Raw genomic sequence first — 18604 nt, 5'->3', positions numbered from 1 at the left:
GTATCAGCTTGGCAATTTCTAATGTGCAGTCAGTAATATCAAAAATTGAAACAAAACTCAACAATCCCAAAACTCTATTACAGATTTAAATCAATTCTAGTTTACTTAACATTATATCATATTTATATTTTGTCTACTAAAATTTACAATAATAACTTGGATTGACAGATTGTCTTTATTATTTCTCCCCAGTTGTAATTCAGGACAAACCCTGGGAGATTAAAGTCTAAATTGTTTGCCAATTAAGTTCCTTCCCAATCTCTCCTTTACCTTTGTTTTCAGCGTCATCTTTTACCTCTCTCTACTTCTCTAACTCCTGTTTTTCAAATTCTTTAGGCAACTCATAATTCTCTAAGTATGACTTTAGTACCTTCCTCTTTCTTTTGAAAGGACTGACTTCTGAATATCTCTACTTGGTAAAACCATATTCTAAATCAGAGCAGCTTAAATGCCACCTTCATTGTTCTCATGAATCACTTTCTTTTTTAAGAAGACTCGATTGTTTACATTCTCCTCCTTTTACATCTTAATGAAAAAAATTTTTAGAACACTTATGGTACGATGTTGATATTAACTAGGTAGGTGTCTGCCTCCCACTCTAAAATGCCCTTGAGGTCAGGACTTGGTGCTTAATTCTTCTCTGTAAGTTCACTATCGAGCACAAAGCTAGGTACCAAGTAGGTACTCAATTATATTTCTTATGTAATTATATATGCCAGAAGAAACACACATGTAAAGGTGTTCTCTAAGAATAATTCTAGACCAAGGACAGGTACTGCAATAATAGAATGAAAATCATTCTATTATTTCAGTAACTCTTTTTTTGTAAAATACATGGTTTTGAAGAAAAAGCAGAATTACTGTTTGTATTGTAAAATATATGCTTTGAAGAAAAAGCAGAATTCAAATTTCAGCTCTGATACTTACTAGGTGCATGATATTAGGCAAGTTATTTTAGCTTTCTATTTTTGCATCTATAAAATGAAGATAATATTATATATTACATATGATTTTTCAAAGGTTAGATGAGAAAACATAATTAGTACAGTGTCTGCCAATAGCTGGCACTCAAAAATGTTGCTGAATATTTACTTTCTTTCACTTTTGCACATAAGTATCTGCTTCCCTCTTATTATATATACTCCGTAGCAAAAAAATAGTTTTATGAAAAATGAATCATTTTCATATTTTACTGTAGAATGGTATTGACATGAAAATTCTTTTTAAAAATTATTTTCAACCAAAGTTGACATTGAATATTATTTTATAATAGTTTCAGGTATACAGCATAGTGGTTAGGCATTTATATAATTTATGAAGTGATTCTCTCCTTCCCCTGATTAGTCTAATACGCACCTGGAACTATACATAGTTATTACAATATTATTGACTATATTCCCTATGCTGTACTTTACATCCCCTAGACTATTTCATAACTATCATTTTGCACTTCTTAAAGAAAATGCCTTTTTATCCTATGGCAAAGTGAAAATGACTGCTAGTTACATGCTCTATATGATACAGTAAAATCCCAGTTTTAGTACTGAAATTCTCACATCCTAGGCAAATTGAGATGGTTAGTTACTTTATTCCTGGTCTATTTCAGCACAGCACAGTTAAAAGTTGTGAGATTAGAGTCAGATAGCAGGATATTGAAGACGTTTTTCACTCTAGGCGTGGGAGTTTTCATAACTCACTTATCGTCCCACTGCCTCAGTCTCCTCATTTGTATAGCTGTATATTATTTATTATATAATAATGGGAGGTGAATTAACACCTCCTCCATTGCCTGAGATGTGAGATTAAATGAGATAATATGTTTAAAATATAGAGAATAGTATCTGATACTAAATATTAAATTGCCCAATAGCAGCTTAAAGAATGAATGGATAAATGTAGTATTATATCTTACTTTACTGACTAGATGTTGAATTCTAAGCTAAAAAGTGGCTTTCAGAGTTAAGGAGGTTCATTACTAAAAATGAAGAGCTTTTTGGCTGGTCTTAAGGGTCATTTTAAATTCTATATACCCCAAATCAATAGATTTGAGGTTGCTTTAATGAACAAGATGGTTTCTCCTAGAGTAAAATAATCAAATAGGCATTTTCTTACTGTAAAAGACATATTACTGTTTATAATATGTCTTTTAGGAATGGCTTCTGTAGGAAGTAAATTCTTATTTCTACCTAATAAGCTATATTGTATCTTCTGTACTCAATAGATTTGTACCTATAACAACAGTTCTTATAGTCAATCTAGACTTGATTTTAACCTTAGAGCTATTCGAAATACCTAAATCTATATAATAATTATGTTGATTTGGTTCTCTTAATTTCTTTATTTTGCTTTTTTAAATTTAGAGGTGACCCAAATATCATTGGAGAAATGCTGAAGAATGAAATTATTTTATTTGGTGATAAAACAGCTGAGCAGAAATTAGGAGGGGTGATTTGCATTTATGAAAGCACTAATATTTCTTAATCTAGATTTGTTTTAGAGTAAGTAAAAAGTGAGAGTCTAAAGAAAAAAAACATAATTTTCCTGCCAGTTCCAGAGAGCAGTGGCATACCACCTGCATCTAATAACTGCAGTAATATTCAGTATTGTCCTTCTTTCTACAGAAAATTACCATATGGGCAAAAAGATTTCTTCTTAATTGTCTTGTTGACAAAGAAAATTAGTATCAAAGACACCTGATGTTAAAATATGTTCTCACTATAAGACATTTTGCAACCATATTGCAAAATTTTAGTAACATAAAATTTTAAGAATGGCTTTCTTGATTTTGTATTATATCCATATTTATAAAAGTAATATAATGACAATAATCAACCTAAAAACACATGCTTTGAAATTATCTGATTTATGACATTTTGCTTTCCAATTATGAAAGAAATAATTGATTATATAATAATTGATAGTTTACTCTTAGGTCGCAACAAACAAAACATATCGGAGAATTCTCATGACTTGAAAAACTATGTAATGTCTAAGTTCAAAACCGAATGAAGCTGCATGTCAAATAAATAATTTTATACTTTCTTTGTTTTTGGTTTCATTCTGTGAAAATCTTTTGTGTAGATAATCTAAAAATAGATACTATATCTAAATCAGTACATATGTAACAATAACTGACCTTAAAAAATAAGTTCTTCAATGTACTAGCACCATTCTAGGGGCTTTACATATGTCAATTCATTTAGTCCTCACATTAACCCCTGTGGTGAGTATAATTACTAGCTCACTTAACAGAATAAGATTACCAACTCACCGAGTTTATGCAACTTGTCCAGACACACAATGAGCAATTGGAAGAGCTAGGGCTTGAAGCCAGGTGATCTGGCTCCAGAGTCAGAATGCTTGAGCATCTTGTTTTACCCTAAAAGAATACTTGGGTCTCCATCAGCAATCTAGAGAACATAACATATTACCCTAAATCTCAATGCCTCATCTTAGATGTGTTTCTAAGGTGTTATGGACTGGGTGCTGTGTTGCTCCTAAATATGTTTTGTTTTTGAGAATTTCCAGGATTTTAAAGCCCCATAAAACCCTATAATATTCTACATGAACAGAAAATATGTGCTGAGGAAACTTTCTGAAAAAACCTTTAGATTTTGCTTTCCCTATCTCTCAACATCAGTATATGATAATGATTTTAATATTCCTTTAGAAATCAATTTATTTTAAATTATCTAATACTTTCACATAGGGATTAAAAGAACAGAGCTTTACCAGTTGAAATTTCATTTGTAAAAGGCATACATAACATTTAGGAATAGCGATGTAATGTGTTTTTGCAAAACCTCTGAAGACATTGGGGGAAAACATCCTGAATGTTTTTGGAAAGAGTCCTGAACCTTTTGGGAGAAAGTAAATGTATCATATTTTCCAGAAGTATTTTAAATGCTGTGCTTTACTTCTGGCTTCAAAAGTGTCTTATGGTTACAGAAGTGGTCAGACATTCAGCTTTCGTATCTTTCACTAATCAAAAAAAAATCAACAGAAAATTTTAAAATAAAAAAGCATCTAAACAGGATACATTTAATGTATATTAACTATATAGGTTATTTATGGTGAGATTTTAATTCTAATGAAGAAAACATTTGTTAAATAAATCAAACATATGATATAAATTAAACTACCAACTACTTTCCTTTTTTTCCTACCGGGAAAAGTTAGTTATTTTTTAATCTTTTCTGCAACTCTTGTAAAAGATTTAATTTTTAAATTCAATTTTGCTAAATACACTCTCTGTAATGCCTCTATGAATAGAACTATGAAAAGTCAACATTGTCCAACAGGGCAACTTCCACTGTATTTTGTTCTACAAGGTGAAAGAATGGATGCTAAGATGAGACATGTTTTATAACAGGGCTGGTCTATCCTCGCTTTCCTTATGTTCTTAAGTGGCCCAGCAGCTCATGAGGGGATGCATGCTGCTCTGTGGGAATCAAGGTGATTTTCTGGAGAGGAAGAGGCATTTGAGCAGCTCAGTTTCTTGTCATGTTTCCAATTAAAGTGGAAACTTTGACACAGTAATCCCAACCAACACAGATTAAACACTGATTCCCGTGTGGAGACTCAGCTAATTTAGCAAGCTGTGTAAAGTTTTTTCAGAATTTTTCTTTGTGAGAAAAAAAAAATTCTTGGATCAATCTTTTGAAAGTGTTGATAGTTTCTTTAAATAGGACCAAATGGATAGCACAATGTGTAATAATAAAGCAAGATCTCTGGATGGGGAGAGATATGCTCTCAACTGAGTATTTAAACAGTCATATATATATATATTCCAGATTTTTAAGATTCAAACATAGTCAAACGATACTAAGATGAAAGAAAAGTTTATGCTAGTAAGAAGCCATAGCTAAGGTCAGAGGCTAAAACTATTTAAAGAACCTGAAAATAGAGAAGGAAAAAAGAACTAGTAAAAAATCAGGAGTTTAATCAAAGACTCTTTTAAGATTTTTCATGTCTTTCTGGAAGTAAAAAAAAAAATAGAAATTTTCTTTTAAATGTTCAAGACCATGATATCAAATGCATCCTGCAGCTCTCTCTCTTTTTTTCTTTTTAATGCACTGTCAGTCTTATATAAAGATGATGATGCTCACTTATGTCAGTTAAATATAACTTTATATATAGAACATTGAGTTCTTAAGAACCTGAAATTCTTCATTTATGGACTTCAGGCTGGAAATCACACAAATGGCAAGGAATAAAGAAACCAGGACTTAGATGAAGGGTTTTCTTTTCACTATAGTTTACATTTTGAATCATTTATTCAAAATTTTATTTTGCTAATTTAATCCAGTTTTTTCTATTTCTTTTATAATTAGCATTTGGTTTAAGTAGGTACATGCAAACACTCACACATACCTCATTCAGGAATTGGCAACATTCTCAACTGTAGAAATATATAAAATATATACCTTTCAATTAAAGGTTTTTCCCCTGAAGATCTTTTAAAAATAAAACACCATCTCTTATCTTTTTATATTTTTATAATATTTTATTAAAGCTAAAATAGGTAAATTGTCACAAATACTACAAAATATAGTAAGAATCATCCTCAGAAGAACTATAGCCAACAGAAATTGTCTTGTCGAAGTGATTAATTTTGAAATGTCAAATTGTGAACCTAAAAGTTACTTTTTTAAGAATGTCTAAACATATAAAGAAATAAAAGTTACTTTGATTTTTCTGTACTGCAGTTTGATTGTATTTAAAAGGTATATACTCTTCCACTGTTGATTTCCCTTAGCATACTGATTTCATGACAATTTTCCTTAATTCATCATACATTCTTTCAAAGTCTGCCACTTAGTCTTATATATTGGCATTACTGCTTTTTTTGTAGTCCTCCATACACATCAAAACTTAATATAGTCACTAGATCCTAGATTCTTAGCAGTTCCAACCTTATTTGTCATTCTTGGCTTATTTCTAACATCTAAATTATATGCCTTCTGAAAAAAATATTTGACCGGATAATAATGCATTCAGGATTGGCCCTAAATTACACATGAACTATGAAAAAGGAAAATATTAATAATCATTGTTAATGGACTTTGAAGGCATTTTATTATTATCTCAGCACTGTAAGCCCTCTGCTATAGAAATGATCCAGATGGATCTGTGACTGGCGTATAGAAAACTGTAAATTCGTTTCCTAACATTGCTAGTCAGGGACAGTAATGAGGATATGAAAAGGTCTGGTTATTTGAGTTTAAGCCTCACTTAAATCTCTTTCCAAAGGGTAAAAAAATATATAATACTAAACATTATTATTAACTATATACTTAGCATTTGCAAATCTGGTGTTTGAATCCCTATGTGTTCATATTTCTCCTGTTATTTGATTCAGAATAAGTAGAGGATTCTCTTGGTATTGCCAAAACAATAAAGTAAAAACAGCCATTCACTCCATCTTTGTCATTTACTTTGAACCTAACACATGTCATGCAACAAAAAGTAGCTCAGGTAAAAATGTCAAAGAGGTGTTACATATATGTGTACTGTATTTAAAGAAGGCAGACAAACTGGGATGGTTTCAGAAGAACATTCTTTTGATAACTAGAGAGCTTCCAAGATTAATCACAAAGTAAGTATTAAGGAGATTGTCCACATTGATTGTTTTTTTTTCAGAATTTATCTATTTCTAAACCCCATATGCTGCCTGTTTTAATTGATTCCTCTTTCATAGACTTCACTTATAATTGACAAAACTTGTTAGTTTAAGGCATAGGTTTCAGTTTGGTCTAGAATCCAGTCTATACATATATTTGAGTTACTTCATTAGTGAAAAATATTATTTCCCAGTCTCTTTCAAGTGACAGAAAACAAAGAAAAACGTAAGCTAGAATTTTGTTTATCCAATCATATTCAACCTATTTTTTTTTTCTGGAAAATTTTGATTTAAAAAAACATTTTTATTAAAATATAGCTAACATACAATATTGTGTTAGTTTCAGGCATACACTAAGCTAGTTACTTCATTAGTGAAAAATATTATTTCCCAGTCTCTTTCAAGTGACAGAAAACAAAGAAAAACGTAAGCTAGAATTTTGTTTATCCAATCATATTCAACCTATTTTTTTTTTCTGGAAAATTTTGATTTAAAAAAACATTTTTATTAAAATATAGCTAACATACAATATTGTGTTAGTTTCAGGCATACACTATAGTTATTCAACATTTATATACCTAAAGAAGTGATAAGCCCAGCAACGATTGATACTGAACAGTGCTATCACAATATTATTGATTATATTCTCTATGCTGTAAACCACATCCCCATGACTCATTTGTTTTATATTTGGAAGTTTGAATCTCTTATTCACCTTCACCACCCCCCATTTTTGATTTTCCAGTTACAGTTGATATTCATTCACCTAGGATATTTTCTAAGTAATTATCAGATAATAAATATTCCTTTATATTCCATAAATAAGTTTAGTTTTTAAGACACATTGTAATGTTTAAATCTTGGGTAAATTTAAAATACCATATGATGTTGGATAGTTATTGTGAAGTGACATAGAAAACTGAGTCAGTGAAACTTCCATATATTACTCTATCATTATCATTGCATAATTGTTTTTCTTAATAACTTTATTACTTTGCTTTCATTTGTGTATGGTAAGCATGTGAAACTCTTAAACATATAAAGGATTTTGGTAGAGGTGTAGTCTATCATAAGGTAAGCCATCAGTCTAGGACTCTATGTGTAATCAATATTCTATGGCATATAAAAATGTTCTATCCCGCATTCAAGTACTGTTTGACTACAGAATTAAATTTAAAAAAATAATTAGGTGGAGCAAAAAGAGCAAGCTTATTATCATTTTAATGTATACCTGATAACATATTTAGAATAGGCACATTTATTATTTTCAAGGAGTAGAATTTGATTTTAATGGGGAGCAATACAGTGTACAAGACTTTAATTTAAAAAATATATAATTTTTGTCATATCATTCTAATTTTTCCTCTGTTTTCCACATCTACTCTTCTCTCCTCTCTCCTTCCCTCTTTCCACCTTCTCTCTCCTCTATTCTTCTCTCCTGTGATTTTCTTACATCATTGGGTGACTACTACATGAAAGACATCACATTAAATATATATATATAAACTTGCGATTCAACTTTTGGCCAATTACTTCTTGCTGTTTTTCTCTATTTAAAACTAAGAATAATAAGACTTTACTATAACCTTTCTAGAAATGAGAAAGGTCATATACAGTCATCCCTCAGTGTCTATACAGGATCGATTCCAGGTCCCCCAAGGATACCCAAATTCAATGATGCTCAATCAAGACCCTTAAATTAAATATATTGTATTTGCATATAACCTATATTCGCATATAGGCTATCGCAGGGTATGTCTATACATCACTTCATTTTCATGAATTCAATGTAGTGCTTGGTGTGTGGCAAATTCAAATTTTGCTTTTTGAAACTTTCTGGGATTGCTTTTTTAAAAATATTTTCAGTTTGCAGTTATTTGAATCCATGGATGCAAAACCCTTGGATGTGGAGGGCCAACTATAAACAATGTAAACAACTGACAACTGTTACATAAATACCGATTTCAGGCAGTTAGTGTAAAAATGAGTAGTGCTATAAAAATATCACTCCTTGATAGCAGAGTGTGATGTGCACGCAAAGACACTGTTTTATATACAACATTGTCATGTATTTATTTAAATTTGGTTAAGATAAATAATTGAGAACTAAATTTACCACTATCATTAGAACAGGTTTTGTGATTCTTTGAAGGACACAGCAAATGTCTTCTGAGACCTTCAAGTACTGTGACATACAGTCAATTGGTAGAAAGAAAATTAATTGGTGCCCAGTGGACATCGACCTTCGGCTAACTGTTTACATTGCCATGGTATAGGTCATGGAAGGAACTGCTTCCTACCCTCAAATTGATGTCCTAAACTTGAAGAATCATCAGTTCAGCTATTGTATGACAAAGAATACTTTAGTTTTCTTTTATTTTAACATAATACAATAAAAAACACATGATTACTGTTTCATTTCTCTTTACACAAAATTATAAAGAAAATTCTTGGGAAATAAGATACAGTTGAATGGAAGAGGATAAAAGTTACCTTTGAAATCACAGCAGCTATTACCAAAAAATAACAAGAGTATACAGGGGATCACTTATCAGCATGATATAAGCCAGGGAAAGTGAGTTGAATTAATTTCAGTTTGAGGGAACAGGAACAAGTTTAGATCTATAAACTTTTTATGAAACTATTTTGTTACACCTGATTTGTATACAAGTCATGAAAACCGAACTGATTTTTTTCTCTTATGAAAGCTGGAGGCAAATTTGGCTTAAAGCCTAGAAGAATAGAGCGCTAGCGTGTTAATTTAGATCCCTCTCTGAAAAGTTGTCTCTGTGGATATGTTATAGAAACATCGTCTTGCTTCTATCATTGTCAGCAGCTAAGTGACAAGGGTTATATTTTTTTTACTAGTGACATTGAATAATTCAAGTCACTACTGAACTTTGTTATGTCATTTCTGCCAAACATACCTAAATCCACCAAGATTTGTTACTAAGAGTTAAGGATTAAGCCATTTAAATAATAAAAAAAAAAATCCACTCATATCCTAATTCCAATCAATAAAATATTAATAATATATAATAAAGCTACATTTTATTAACTACATTTTGTAGTTAATTCTGAAAATTTAACTATATAGATTTTTATTGACAATCTGTTGCCACAACAACAACAAGATTCCTGTGCAACTAATACCCTTTTTGTTTCTAGGGAGAAAAGAAGGTGGCAAACATTCAGATTTAAAATCACTGATTTTTAATTCACATAATTTTGTTTCTTACTCTGTCAGTGACATTGTTGGCTGCAAAGCCTCTAACCACATCAGTAATTGTCCAAAGACAAAACCAAATGACCTCAAAGCATATTTATAGTCTATTACTTTTTGTATGTTTTAAATAAGTAGGCAAGGCTAATTAAAAGGCAATAGAAAAATGTCAGTGTAATAATCTTCAGATTTGTTGGTATATTTTTGCTAAGAAAAGCAAGAAATATGCCTGTTGGGAATCTGTTTTATTGGATTTCCCAGTCTTTTCAAATGCTCCCAGTATATTGCTGGCTGGGCCAGCCCTCCTGATTATGTTGGTGTCATCACCATAATTTGTAGCGTATTTATTAATCATGAGAAAAACAAGAATTATGATTATAAAAACTCCAAGAATCAATATCCTAATGCTATTTTGTTAAGACACACATAAAACATAAAGTGGGTTTGCATCTTTCAGGTACAAGGGAGGAAGGCAGCTGAATACTTTACAAAATGACAGAGAAAACACAATATGTGATTATAATAATACAATGGATAATCCACAAAGTGAATTATTAAACTTTAAAATTACATTTTAAAATGTTTAATACCCTATATTTTCTTTCTTTCATTGATAAAATGAAGCTTTGAGCAGATTGTCATTTTTTGGAAGAACTGCACATTAATTTTCTTTCTCAAAAATTTCTTTCTAATTTGCTACTTTCTGGCTTTTCTTCAAATCATTTTTCTTTAGTGAGATGGAACTTTAATTAAATCTCTATAAACTCACCAGATATGGAATTACTCTTTCTGTTAATAACTCAGTCTTTAATTCTCTTTTCTAGTCAATTCCAAGTGGCGAAGTGGCTTAAACCCATCTCTGCTTTATTCTAGAGTTACAAGAATAACTCTAGTTCTTATTTATGTAAAAACTTTACCTGAAGAAGAGGCAGCGCTATGCTAATTGGGTGCTCAGGCTACAGATCTTTCTTCTACTTCCTTTATATCATTTACACAGCATTGGGTACCATAAATGTGGTTCCTGCATTTTAAAAAGGCACTTGCATTTCTTTCAACAATATATTTTAGAAATACTTATTTTTGTATTGTGGATCTATTAACTTTGAGCACAACCTACTGATGTATGTGGTGGCAGAAAAAACTGAAATATTTTTCCTGGGGGGCAAAGATCCTCCCCCTGGCACTGGATTCGGGGCCTGGATGCTATTTAAAAACCCTGCCCTCAGGAAGCTGGGGCAAAACGTCTCCATCCCAATGGCCGGGAAGGATCCTTTTAAAAGATAAAAATTGACATTAATCAAAATCTTTTTTGTGGAAAAATTGTTGACCATTTAATTGGAATAAAGCCTGTAATCAACAGAGACATCAAATCTTACAAGGAAGCTATGAAATTAAAAAGAATAGGATGCAGTTTTATTCATAAATTTAAAAAATCAACCTAGTTTTTTGAAAAGAGAGCTATTTTAGTTATAATTAAGGAGAGTTTAGAAGCGTTAAAATGCTAAAATAAAGTTTCTAAACCTACATTTGATGGAGGATATAAATACGTTATTGATGTTGTCTATTTGCAGAATTCATGTCCACTTGAGATATAGATATGCAGAAAATAACCACGATAGGATCTGAGATCTATGCTGCACTGGATGGAACAGCGCTTTACTTTAGGTGTTTACTATAAGTGTTTAAAATGAGGAAAACTTTTATACCATACAGTAGTTATATATGTTTTTGACATAATGGAAAGAAAATCAATATACACCATTCTTAATTTGTTAAACTTTTCTATATAGGACAAGACATAAGAGTTTGCAAAGGTGAAACCACATACTTTTTTATTTTTAAGAAGGCAATTGTGAATCAGAAAAAAAGTAAATTACTTGTAAATTTTTCTATACAATTAAATAATGAATCATAGAATAAAAGTGAAAAAAGACTTTAGAGATCATTCAGCCAAAAAAATCCTCATTTTACAGACAAGCAAACTGAGGCCTGTAGTGTGGAAGTGATATCACATAGCTGACAGACTCCCAGGATAAAATCTTTCTACTATAGATTAAAAATAAATAATGAGCCACTTCCTATTTCGGAGATTGCTCTCCTCTGAATATGAATTAGAAACCCTGCACTTTGGAACAGTGATAGCATTATAATTTGATGTCTCAACGACCTTAAAGACACTAAAATTATTCAGAAGAAAATTTAATATACATGCAGTATCAGTGTAAGGGCAGTATTGGTAATTTATAGGGTATATCTAAGTTTAAATCACAATAATTCCCTAAAAGCAAGTTACACTGATCGTTGTAAGAAATGCATCTCATTTAGGCCCTCTGAAACCCCATCCGGCCCAGCAGTTTTCAAATGTAGATACCTAAGCTCTCCTCCCATGCTCAGATTTAGCAAGTCCTTTATTTTTGAAGAGACTTCACTGTTTCTTGACACAAATTTTTCACCTAGAGTTAAAATTTGAGGCTTCTTTGAACTTTGACCAGGATTAAAGGAATCTGGTATACTACACTCTATGTATCTTGCTTCTATGGAGAAAGTTGTTACTAAAGAAGAGCCAGGATTTCTTAGCTCTTTAGAGATGTTCTTATGATAGAGCAAAGTTATAAAGAATATTTTAATGGGTGAGTCCTATGCATTGTGCACTGGATTAAAGATAGCATAGAAATAAAATCATATACTGTGAATAAACTGGTTTTGTTGTTGATTTTCTGGGGCTTTAATAGAAATGTCCAGTAGGGCTGAAGTCCCTTAAACATGAAGAGGTGTGGCACAAGTGTCAAGTGGTAGGCCAGAAATTTCTCTGAGGTAACTTTCCACAAGTAGTGAAACTAATTTCTCCTTTGTTACTGCATGGGGTATTTATCACTGAGCACAAAGTTAATACGTGTCCATGTGACTGTTTCCCACAGAAGGCATTTTCCACATTGCACTGCTTCATCACTGAGAAAATACTCATAATGAAGGAGCATCAATGAATACCAGGTGGAGATAATTATATCATATATTTACATGGCATTCTTATTTAAAGTTACAAAAGAAATTGTGATTTTACATGAGGGAAAATAATTACATGAAATTCAGATTTCATTATATGCTGTGAAAAGCAAAAACAATCCAGTTTTAGCTGATTATGGATTTATTGAAGCCAAGTAATAGGAAGCCAGGTTAAAAACACTAGATCATAAAGAAAAAGAATAACTTAATCATGCACAGGAAACAAAAAGGGGTATAAATGTAACTATCTTAAAAGAGATTTGAAGAAAAACAAAAGCATGTAGAGCGGTAACTTGAAATAATATTAACATGCTTTATGTTTAGAGATTTTTATCTAATTTTTTTACTATTTTTGCCAACATTATTCAAAACTGCTAATTTAGAAAAAAATTCCATTATTTTAACTCCTTTAAACTAAATACACACATTATTTTATTGCTATGATTACATTAATTACTGTTTTGCTGTTATGATAGCCTGTCATTTAATAGCAGTTTATTTTCCTAAACTTGCCATATCATTCATAACGGCTTTGCTATATTTCTTTACTCTGGGTTAAAAGATCTTTCTTTTGTTGTGGCATATCATCCTTAGAGAATTGTCATTTTTTATATCTGAAACAAACAAACAAACAAACAAGCAAACAGAAAAACTGGTGTACATGAACACAGTGGAGATATCATATTTTGTGATAATAATGCCTTATCATTTTTCTCCTTAAGGTCAATGAAGTCAGCAGGGATTGTATGAAACACTACACCTCTAAATTTTCACAATTCAATCAGAAAAACTGAAATTATTCTTTGTTATAATTCCCTTATCTTTTACTCCACAAGAAATTAAGTTCATGAACATTTTGTTATTTTGACATAAAATAATTTGAGTCTGGTTTGCTCTATTGTGTAAGTTGCCGACTCTGGCTTTTTAAAAAAGTAATTGTGAAATGTGTTAATTAATTATGTTGTAGCTGTAGAATAAGCAACGTCTAATATCTGTAGCAAGAGAAATATACATTTTCATTAATATTTTGTTTTAGTTACACTCAGTAGATTATGTATTCGTTAATATAAATTAGATTTTTATGTGATGAGAGTAATCTTCTAGCCATTATAAGTTTGAAGGATAAGATGTGTCACTTAACACGTTTTTCTAAATCTCAAATACTTCATTTCTAGTTTGTTAGTGATCTTGAGTCAGTGGGTTAAAGAGAGACGAAAATGTGACAGCATTATATTGTTTCTAATATAAAGTTACCAAATAACTGGGCATCCTGAATTTTTATTTGCTAAATCTGGCAATTCTACTCTAATATAATTTCAAACACAGATATCAAACGGACAAAAGACACTATTAACTAGTGGCATAAAGTAATGTACGTCACTGGCTGTATGGGCCATTGATTTATTTGTCTTTCATTAGTCAGTGGTTCTCAATGCCCCTTAGGGAGCATTGTAAATTGTGAATGAGGAAAGACGTTATAAGTGTTTAGTGGTTGGTGGTCAGGATGGACACTAAAGGCATAGCAATCAGTGATGAACTCCCTGCGCAAAGTAGAATTCTCTCCTAAAATGCTAGTAACACCTACTGAGAAACTTTGTATAAGAATAAATAATCTTAAAAAATGGTTGCTAGTCAATAGGTCATATAATGAGACCACAATGTGAAAAAAGCAGCAGTTAATATGGCCTGCATTCTTATCTCTGCTTGATCAATTAATGGAGGATACTGCTTACTCAGATTATCTGAAAGTAACCTGGCATGTAGAGTAACTGGCTTTGAAAGAATTATAATAAATATATTTAACACAAGCTCCATGAAACAAAATTCCATTTTTTATTTGATATAGTAGCAATCGCCCTGAAATAACTTTATATTGGAAATTAGGTATCATTAAGAATTTATGTAAAGATGACAAACTAACTATGATGTGCCTCAATTTCCTTATCTGTAAAATAAAAATAACAGACTCTACCTCAACAGGCTGTCTGTGAGAGTTAAATGAAAGTAACATGATAACATAAGACGATATTATTAAATAGTGATAATTTTTTTTTAAAGAAACTCTTAGGTGAGAAATTGAGATAAAGATTGATTATATTTCCTAATGCAAAACTACCCTTCCACATAAACGCATAAATCCCTAATGGAAGAAATCCCTTCATAGAAGATTATACATTAATAATTGAATTTTGATGCCAAAAAATTTAATAAGAGCAATATAAACTTTTAAGATATGACTCACTCCAATTGTTTCCATTAGGTTTTATTTTTGCAGACACTTATTTTGATCTACATGAAGACAAAGAATACACAGGCTTAATTAAAGAAAAATGTTTTAGAATTGGGAATGTCAATATATGCACATACCTGTGTACTAAATACATTAGAAATAAAATATACTCCCTGTGGAGGGTGCTCAAATATTTTTAGTGTTAGAGGGGTGTAATCAGAGAATTTTGGAGATCAGTTGTTTAAAATATAAAACGGTGAGAAAAACGCCAAAGTATTCATGAAGTAAATAATTTACCTCAAGGTTTGAATAATTAGGGCAGAGCCTTGATTTTAACTGGCCCAAGGCAATGATCCTAGAAGATTAAGTTGCTGCTTACATAGTGGTTCTCAACCCTGAATGTACATTAGAAAATTTGTAATAAATACCCAAGTAAGTACATAAAACATGGAAAATCCATGTCTTCAACTACTAAAATGAGTTCTTTGTTAACTACATCAATCACAAGGATAATCTAATCTGATCTAAAAAGAGATCACAAAATGGCATTTGCAAACAGTATTAAAAATATGGATTTACAATTATATCATAATTAACTATGCCCTAAATACATAGCATTCTATGTATACCGTGTCTGTGTGTGGTGTGAATATTATTTAAAGTCAAGTATTAAAATAAACTGAACTTAAATCAGAACTTAAATTAATAATTTTTGTACTATTAATATATAAAAAGAATATTATTTCAAAATATTTTAATTTCATTCCTTTTATTTTATATTTTGTGTTTTATAATAAATATAAAAATAGAATACAGTAAAACAGAAGATACATATGATGTAAATAAATTAGAATTTATAGTAGAGCATTTCAGCTCAAAATGTTTACTGGCAGAGGCGTAGCCAAAAATCTGGAGAGCTGAGAATTGAACATGTATGTGTTTAGAGTAGAAATACTTTCTTCATTTTTAAATATCCAGTGTTGAATTCCATAACTGGCACATAGTAGCCACTCAATAACTGTATGGTTTAGATTAATGATGGTACTTCTGAGATACAGTATGAATAACTTCAAAGTTCAATGATAACATAGTCTGTTAAACTGAATGCTATTCCGAAGCTTATTTTCCCTGAGGAATGTTTACTTCCGAACCTTCAAAGATTCTCTACCTTTATCTATTTATCATTCGTCTATCATCTATCTATCTCCGCTACAATCATGTGAGCCAATTCCTTGTTATCCGCCTGTCCATCTGTCTGTCTGTCTATCTATCTATCTATCTATCTATCTATCTATCTATCTATCTATCTAATTATCTATCTATCACCTCCCTCCCTACCTACCTACCTACCTATCAATCTCACTTGTCCTTTCTTTGTTAGACTGTGTGTGTTTCCCTCCATTCCTTGTGTAGCTCATGTTTTCTCTCCTATGTGTCTCTCTCTTCTATTTTTTTTACAATAATTTATAGCTTTACACATTTTTTCTTCTACTCAGAGAAGAAGAAAACCATAAGCTCATTGTGTTTGTTTGAGCATATGCTTCCTAATTTTCTATGATGATGGATGAAACTTCAGTTACATCATCAGTGAGGAAGACCAGCAACAGTAAGAAGAGACATTTTCTTGTAAGGCATTGGAAGAATGCATCTTTTACCATGAGACACTCATTTTGGGTCTTTTATGTAATAACATGTTGTCTATCAAAAAATTAAGCTGTTCTGTCTAGTTTGAAAGAGAAAATATTCCTGCCTCATTGTAATGCGTGAGGTGGGCTAGCTGGAGGCCTAACATGGTCTCTTCGAACTTGATCAGAAGATGCACAGAGTACTGTTTAAATACATGTAAGTTGAGTAAATGGATAAATGACTGAATGAAAAGTGACAGATTGCTTCTTAGGCAAATATCTTGCTGGGATCTAAGGAAGTACACTGCTTGTCTCAATTGCTTCCTAGGCCAATAGCCACTTTTTAATGACTGGAATATAGCTAATTTTCAATTAGGCTTAGAATGTGAAAGAGAACTATTCTATTCATGAATAACTCATTTGTTTATCCTTTTATTCATTCATGAACTTATTCATTTATTCAGTGAATTTTTATTGAGACATCTATTTTTTTTTAACCTGGTACCATGACACATATTTCTAGTACAAAACAGGAAATCAAATAATTTTGATATGGCATTATTATTTTCAGGAAATGATACTAAATGAGCTAAGCCAAAGACATAATTGCAGAATTTTGTCTATTCCTAAATTCTTACATGGAACAAAGCCTATAATTAAATTAATATTTTCCTCTTTATCTCCCTGCATAGCTAATCTCCACGCATATTCTTTAGCACCAAATACAATTAAAGATCATGCAACCATTACTGTTTTGTTTTTGACTTTTTTTTTTAACACTCAGGACACTGCAATATGGATTTTATAGATTTCTCATCCTGTTGTGCAATTGGTCACAATAAAAGTATTGAAGCAAAAAGGCAGTTTCATGCCTAGATTTTAATGTTATTTCTTCACTGATTTTAAAAAGAAATTTTCAGCTTTCCCTGAGTTATTTTTAAATTTGTAGATATATAATAAAATTATGGTTGCTGTAAATTATTTGTTAAAATTATACTATTGCATTAACAAAGAGAATTAAAATATTTTGAAACCGATTAAGAATAAGCCATTTATTGAAAAATACATTTTAATTTATAATTAAAATAGAGGTTCTTTGACATTTTTAAAGGAAATATTTTAGATGTTTGAGTTTCTTCACCTGTAAAAAAATGAACGTTGCTAGAATTTTCCTAAATTTCCTTTAAACTCAAAGTTTTTTTAAATATAATTTTTATTTTATTTGTTACATTGAATTGAGCCTATATTTTTCTCAAATGTGGGTTATATCCAGTGGTCTAGCTATGTTTAGATTCAGTGGGACTTGGAATCTTAATTACCAAAAAGTGTCCTGAAAAAATTTGCCATCTGCTAATATAGCCATTGAATTTAACAGTGAAATTGCCTTGGATTGAGGCCAGGCAGAAATTTGAATTCTGACTCCATCATCCACTAGCTGATTAATCTTGGATAATTTATTTACTTTCTTCCCTCATACTCATTTTTTTTATTTGAAAAATGGAGCTAATAATATACATATCGTATATTGGTTTATTGTGGATCATATAGGAAAGGTCTATTAGTGCCTGACAGTAGTGTTTAATAAATGATGGATAAATATTTCTCCTCCTTCCCCATCTTAATTTCCTAAACCTGACCTACTACTTGTCAGTTATAGACATGTCTCTATGTCTCCATGATACTTCTTCTGCCTCTATGTCTCTATGTCTCCATGATACTTCTTCTGGTTTCTGGTCTCTGTCCAAACACACCTGACATACCTAGAACTTGCTATTTCCTCCTCTGTGCCCCCTTATAATCTTAGCTGCTATAACAGAGGTAGAACAGTACCATAGGCACCCTATTTATTTGTTTATGATTTCATGATACCAAACTCAAATACCTTTGGGGGCCCATCAGGT

The 18604-nt window shown here is 31.1% G+C and overlaps 1 protein-coding gene across 1 annotated transcript in view; it reads right to left on the bottom strand.

The window, feature by feature from the left end:
• Positions 1 to 18604, bottom strand: part of EPHA6 (EPH receptor A6) — an 809212-nt gene that overhangs the window by 124060 nt on the left and 666548 nt on the right. The window contains 1 exon segment of the mRNA XM_006923412.1: positions 10999 to 11115. Within this exon segment, the coding sequence (XP_006923474.1) occupies positions 10999 to 11115 (117 nt within the window).

The sequence above is a fragment of the Pteropus alecto genome, unplaced genomic scaffold (assembly GCF_000325575.1).
Source record: "Pteropus alecto unplaced genomic scaffold, ASM32557v1 scaffold379, whole genome shotgun sequence".
NCBI classification, from domain to species: domain Eukaryota; kingdom Metazoa; phylum Chordata; class Mammalia; order Chiroptera; family Pteropodidae; genus Pteropus; species Pteropus alecto.
This window is presented reverse-complemented; position numbering and strand designations above follow the sequence as displayed.